Below are 7,258 nucleotides of genomic sequence, written 5' to 3' on the forward strand. Positions count from 1 at the left end.
TCTCACAAGGCTCAAGAGAATTTCTAGAAGTTTTAAATGTGGTATTAATAAAGAAATTCTTTATTCTAACTCTGTATTGCAATATGGAAGATAGAGGAATCATTTGCATTTCTAAATGTTCAATAATATATAATTTGTTGTGTGTAGATAAATATTTGGAAGCTTAACTCACTCTTACGTTACTCAAGAGTACCTATGATTTCATGCACCATAGGCACAATGAGAAAGATTGGGATAAATTTAATCATTGAAACCTACTGTTGATATCTCCAATTATATTGTTACACTCATCATTATTCTCACAAGGTAATTGCGAGAAACCAGGGAAAGTATCTGGTACACTCCATGGCAATTAGGCATTCCCAACTTTTATACATTTACATTCCTACTGGCCTACAAACATCAACTAAGGAAACAATGCAGAATTTGTTCAAATGTTTCACTTTGATAATAAATTTATGAATAAACTTTAGAACAATATTTACAATTAATGTCTATCGTATCAATGTAATAATCTCTTTCCTTCTCGAAAGTCTCCCAGTTGGAATAATTTACATAGTAACTAACTACCTTCTACTCCTTAGCACCGGAGGTTTTTAGGTTTACTATACATAATTTTTCTTGTTTTATACCTGGTAATTGTGCGCTACTGCATACAATGTCCTTGAACATCATATGCGCTCATTAAAACTTCATTAACTCTTGAAAGATGGATTGGGAAGTTGTCATAGATGTGATATGCAATAAAGTGTTACTTAAAGTAGACTATTGTGGGAAATTTTTAAATAAGTAAATTTAAGGGATTGTTATTTAAATGTGCCTTACTCAATTTAAAATGTTGAGCTCAAATCCATTTTGAAGGAAGACCAACAGTTGAACATCACAAATAGGAATTTATATGCTCATTTATTTATTTCAATATGTAATTCATGACATAAAATCCTTATAAATAACATCTCCTGTGTCTATACACTCCAACAAACAAACAAACATACAAATCCTACCTCTATAATCTGGTAATCTAAGGCACACTTCATAAAAGGAAAATTTAATGTAGAGATCAAGTCAATGAATCAGATTCTCACTAAGATTTAGATGCTTCTTTTTTCTATTTTTTTAAAATAAAAGCTGAATGCCTTCTAGAAATGGCATAAAGTAGCATGATAGGAGTTTGTATGAATTAATGCTACTTTCCACGGTGCTTAATTCACAGTTAGGGAAAAGCAGATATCCTGTAAGAATCTGACTTAAAGCAAAACACTTCATTTCACATCCACTACTGCAACTTCCTTCAAAAAAGCACATCACACACACGTAACCTCTGCCAGAAATGTCCAATTAGCGTGACAGTGAAAATAAGTTGCCATACAGTACATGGTTTCCAGAAGCCTGTGGTCTTTTAATTGAAGACGTGATTAATAGGAACACAAGTTGCTTTTGCAATACCCTCCATAAAGATATGACTATTTGCTGAAAGCCACTTAAACAGTATAAAGGGCATATACATTTAATAAAAGCTCACTGATGAGAACACACAATGAAACCCTCATGGACACAAATTGCTTTTACATTTCTAAATAACCTCAGTACCAGCAAGTACAACAAAGAATAGAATTTTTCAAAATATTTTGACTGAGTCAGGAGCAGGATTTAATTTATTTTTTTAACAGCATTCTTTTTCTCATTTCAGAAATCTGATGCAAAAAGGGATTACTTAACAAGGGTAGTTAAAATTGCTGATTTTCTAATGTTCAGAATGATGTTTACAGTTTATCAAGTTTCCAATCATCATTTTCTCCTTTGTTTCTCAAATTCAGGTCAGAGAGACACAGACAAAAGAAATGACTTTAAAAATGTTAAAAAATAAAAATCTATAGCAAGAACATTTCATTTTGAAAGTCATTGCCTTTTTATTATGGGATCTTGATTAATATTAAATGTAAAACAATTCTTAAGGCCACAGTTTATATGTGCTGGAAACAAACGTGAGATACACAGACTCATACATTCACACTAGCAATGAAAAAGTCACTGTTACATTATACAGGAAATCTCGAGTATTTATACGTAGAACGATAAGAACTGTAGAGGTACATTGACCTCTACAGGGGTAAGTAATTCAGTGGTTCTCTGTTTAAAATCTCGACTGTATTCCTCTTGCCATATGTGTTGGATCCCACATTGGTAGGTGAGAGAATGGCACCAAGATTGTTGCTAGAATGAACTAAAAAATTTGCCAGGCGCTGAGTCACACACGTGGCAGTGTCACATTTCCGTTTTTCCATCTGATGACTGGTAACATTGAACAAACAAGAAAGGTTAGAGACTTAGACTCAGAATTGGACATAGCTAGGTGACACCAAATAGCTCATATTGATGAAAACTAAAAGAAACATTTTCACATAAGTAACTCAATGTTTCGGTTTGGAAACAGCTGGATGATTGAGATTTTTTTGACACTTTGAAGATGGAGTAGAATCAATTTTTGACTAGGAAATTGTGTAACAAACCTTCTTTTACAGTCAATGTCGGATTTCTCAGTATGCTCTTTTCTTTGGAAAGTCAGAATATGTCCCAGATAATGATAATAAAAAAGAGTCTTTGTCTTATATTCTTCTAAATCTTGTCAACAAATCTATTTCCTGATATATTAAAAGGATTTACAATGTAAAATTTATATGCAACCTGGAGTATGTGGAATTAAAAATATATATGTTCATTTCCCACACCTTTCCAACAAGAATTAAGCAGTGTAAGTTAATTTTTGTTAAGAATTAAGCAGTGTAAGTTAATTTCTGTTAAGTTCCTTGAGATCATTGAATCAGGAGTGTTAAGAGAGAAATGTCAGGTATTACAAAGTCTCAAGGGGAAGACAATTTATCATCTGTTCAGGCACTCTTGACTATTGTAGTGTGAGTTCCATTATTCTTAGCATAAATACATGAACATTGCCATCTTCCTGCCACCTACTTCATTCTTATGCTGTTAACAATTTTAATGACAGGTCTCGGTTAAATGTTAAAACTATAGGATTTTTTGTGTCAATACTATGAATATTCACTATATTCTTTCAGCTGCCTGAAACAATTGCCTGGTAATAGTAGAGGTAAGTCAGAAATGATAACTATGATTAAATAATTCATTTGAATTTTAACTTCTGTGTCTATTTGCAGAGTTAATTTTTATCAACTCTATACTTTTGTATCACCTTTTGTTTCAATGTGCTTTCAAAATGGTATTGGAAATAAATACAGAATAATAACACTGCTTCCTTTTTGCAGAAAAAAGAAGAGGGAAAGATAGGGAAATGCTTTAGTTTTCAGCTCTATAGAAATCAAAATATTGGTGAAACTCAAGGTAAGTGTAAAGTGGAAAAGCGGAATAGGCACATCCAGAAGCCAGTGAATGTACATAATTTTGGGCAAAATGCAATGGATTTTATTTCAATGTGTTTCCTTTGTGTGGGGAGTACTTCATTATCTGTATCTCTGGCTAGAGATAGCCTGAGAGAAAATATTTTTAAATCACAGGTGAAACTTTAGGGTTTTTACTTTCGTATTTCCTCCCAAATACACAAAATTCTTCTTACAGCATCAAGTGAACTGGATATCTGTTGATTATAATTATATGTTGACCAACCAATATTCAGGCAAAGGAAACCAACTTTGGTACCTAATTACCCGGGCTATATATCAATATTCATATTATCTGCTCAGTTATTTCTCCTTGCCTGTGTACTAAGCATGGCCAATGTGCCTTTCCAAAGAATGATTTCATGCTTTTCAGAAGTGAACCAGTAATTCATACATTGGACATTAAACTCTAAAAGATGATAAACTTTTCCTGAAAAACAGCAGGTATTGGAATTTGACCCAAACACTTCAAACTAATAAATTGAAAGCTATAAAGAAAATTATGGGTCAAATTGGGAAGGTTCCAAGGGATATCTGTCCCAAGATATGTGTGGCAAATGCCTGGAGCAGAGTGTGAAATATCCCATGTGCTAAACGTCTGAGTGGTACTTTGATAACTGGTCTCAAGGTCTGTAATAGGATTTAAAATTATTCTAACTAAAATGTTACCTTATCTGGGTTAGCTACAGGGCCATCATCCTACTTAAAGGAAATATTAAGAGCTTTTATGTGGTTGGTTTCGTAACTGTGAAACTGCTTTCCCAAACAAGATTTTCATGTAAATAGAATAGTCAGGATGTATAAGATTCCACCCAAAACTATCAAGATAGAAAAAGATCGTTGAAATAATTAGTGAAAGACATCATACCCCTGCTTTCAGACATTTTTTCTCATTGACTATCCAGGCAGACAAGGTCAACCTGCCTATCATCCAGTAATAAACACTAGTGTAAAGCCACTGACCAGTTACACAGATGCACTAATTCTTGACTTTGAGTTTAAACAGTGATGACTAGAGGCCAAACTATAACTCTTAAATTGTCTCTCTTTAAAAATATCTGTTTCAAAGGTTTTAAAAATAGTTTAAAAATATGTCCCTACTCCCAGCTCTTGATATTCATCAGTGGAAGTGTATAAGTTGCTACAGGGAGCTCCTAGTGACTACAGATTAAAACCCGTGTGCTTAGATTTTGGCTATCCTCTGATTATCCAGCAGGCAGATATTTACAACTGAGTGTTAAAAAGTTGATGGGCAAGTGTGTGATCCTTTAGCTTCAGTCTTGAGCATAAAATAACAATTTTTTGGTATGGCTTGTAAAGTCAGTCTGTTACCTCTTAGTCCCATCTCATACACGTATTAAAGTTGAAAAAGATCTCAAGTGAGATGACTGATTTTTATGAGAAACATGACATTGAATAATAAATCTACATTAGCTTTATATTTTAAAGGTGTTTAAAATTTGAGACATTTTCTACATAGGCTCTCTCAGCTTTGTCTGAGATCTGTAGAATGTTACATGATTAAGCAGCTCAGGATGATAAATTCTCCTCCCCTTTTAAAAAATGACCAAATATACTGATTTCAGGAAATTCACTAAAGAGCAATTTGAAGAATGTTTTACAAGTATGTCTAATAAAAACTCAAAGTAAGATATTGTGGGAATTGTATGAAAATAATTTAATATTAAATACTGTTATGTACTATTCTATTTCTGAGTGAAGTTCACCTCACAGTAAACTCATATCCATAGACATATTGGATAAAGGTGTTTAGCAAATGTCTCTATCAAACGTAAGAAAATATCAAGATACAGATAGAAATACTGGGTAATACTGCAAATTTTCCTGTCATCGTTCGATTGTTCTGCTAGTTTACTAGAAACTTCATGTCTGTTTTAAAGTTATTTTTATCCACAAAAAATCCAATTGAAAATTACAGTCAATTCTGAGAAGAACATCCTGTAAACTAGATAAGCTCTGAAATGAGAAGGAAAATTTGACGATTCCTCCTATTTATTATACGTCAGTGCTGCAGAAATCTTTGCATATTACCACAGACCTCCATCTTAACAAAAAACACCCTGAAGGAAAGTGGACAAGATGCTGATAATTCTATGAGGAAAGCTCTAATACGACTTAAAGCAAACTCTTTTCAGAAGTAAACTTAATTCTCCTTGGTCCTAAAGAGCATACAAGTTCAGTCCCACAAGACTATAGAGAGTCAAATTGATTTAGGCATGAACAAATTATCATTATATTATTTATGACACATGCATGAATTTGGACTTAAGAATCTTTTAAATAAATGGAGAATTACAGTTTTAAAGGCTTTGCACTTGAAAGTTGTAGTTACTGCTTACATTTTCATCTGACACAGTTTTTAGATTTCCTTAAAATTACTGTTTAAATGACATGGCACGTTTCAAAATAAGTCTTCCTAGGAAATCCTGATGCATATGTTTCCTATTGAAAATATTTTCAAGAGGTATTAATTTACATTTAGAGCAGCTCAGAAGAAATCTCATGAAGAATATTGTAATTTTCTTATAATTCTGTTTCATTAACAGTTAACAATATAGAAAGAATCCCTTAAGAGCAAATGGCTTTTTAACTAGATCTTCTAAATTTAACTTCTTAAAAATTTTAACTTGCCCCCCGATTATTTCGTTTTCTAGAAATAAAAGTTTTGGATATTGCCAGAGCCCTTTGAGAAAAAAACCAATGTAAATATACAATAAAATTCCACCTGATGTAACATATATTCTGTAATTAACCTTCTTCAGTTTGTTTGAGAATCAGGTTAATATAGTAGAAATTATTACCTTTTGGTTTTTCCTGCTTCATGTCCTGGCTTTGCTCCTCTAAGTTCCAATGGCATATTTCTTGACCAAACTGGAACTATCCATTTCTGTCTGTCAGAAGTTCCATCAGAGAGATTCATCAGCCACTGGCATTATGCTTTAAAGAACACAGAATTAAAGGAACTGTTGGACAGCTTAATGTACTGTTCTTAAGCAAGATTTAGTCAGAAAGCTAATGGCACAAGGGCTGTTAGTTACGTAGAAGTATTTAATTCTAATTTTCCCACACTTTGCAAAAGAAACAGGATTTTAAAGTTACTAACCTTTCAATGGGGGTAGCTTTCAGATGGTTTAATGTGACAGAGAGCACAATGAGAACTACTGGCAGCTTCAGGATGCACATTGCTTCTCAAATTTTCCGAAAAGCACAATTCAGCACTGAAATCAAGAAATTTCTTATGGCACTGATTGATGGAATTTTAAACTAGAGCCTCCTTTTAAAAAGTCTTTTTTAAAACATAGTCCCCAAGAATCATAATTTTATTGATATAGTCCCTTAATACTGCTCAAACAATTCTTAAATATTTTCAAAATTTCTTTCTGTAAACAATATGGAAAATTGATATTATAGTCCTTTATGGCTTTCGCTTTTCTTTGAAATAAGCCATATATTTAATCCCAAGTCTGTTCTTCCCTAAATAAATAATACTTTCCCATAAATAGGAATTTCTTTACCTTTTAATATTTCAGTGTCAGCAATATCAGAAAATGTCTTTGAGAGCAAGAAAGCTTCATGGACAATCCTAAGCTTGCATCCGCTGGAGAGTTTACCCCCTCATTTGTTAACTAGTAATCCAGCTCTTATGTACCCTTTACACCTTCCCCAGCTCTGACATCATGCAGCTTAGAGAGACTCTGTCATTAATTTCCATCCCTATTGATAGAAAATGCCTCATAGACAGCAGAAGCCGATGGGTTGTTATTACACTAACACATCAGTAAACATTAACGTAGCAGACACGCAGTGTCTTTGTACAGTTAATG

General features: G+C 33.1%; 1 protein-coding gene across 1 annotated transcript; it reads right to left on the bottom strand.

Annotated features, from left to right (window-relative positions):
- Nucleotides 1–2,102: 2,102 nt before the first annotated feature.
- IAPP (islet amyloid polypeptide) lies at nt 2,103–6,617 on the bottom strand. The gene is made up of 2 exons (XM_046677677.1): nt 6,538–6,617; nt 2,103–2,292 (listed from the first exon to the last, which is right to left on the bottom strand). Exons 1-2 carry the CDS (start codon nt 6,615–6,617, stop codon nt 2,103–2,105), a joined length of 270 nt encoding a protein of 89 aa, XP_046533633.1.
- Nucleotides 6,618–7,258: the final 641 nt, after the last annotated feature.

This window comes from Equus quagga, chromosome 1 (genome assembly GCF_021613505.1).
Source record: "Equus quagga isolate Etosha38 chromosome 1, UCLA_HA_Equagga_1.0, whole genome shotgun sequence".
NCBI classification, from domain to species: domain Eukaryota; kingdom Metazoa; phylum Chordata; class Mammalia; order Perissodactyla; family Equidae; genus Equus; species Equus quagga.

What these genes read in the sequence shown, in the direction of transcription:
- IAPP (XM_046677677.1), bottom strand. Translation starts at nt 6,617, where the DNA reads ATGTGCATCCTGAAGCTGCCAGTAGTTCTCATTGTGCTCTCTGTCACA. An exon ending in AAAGCTACCCCCATTGAAAG is followed by an intron (nt 2,293 to 6,537) that starts GTTAGTAACTTT and finishes CAATGTTACCAG; the next exon opens with TCATCAGATGGAAAAACGGA.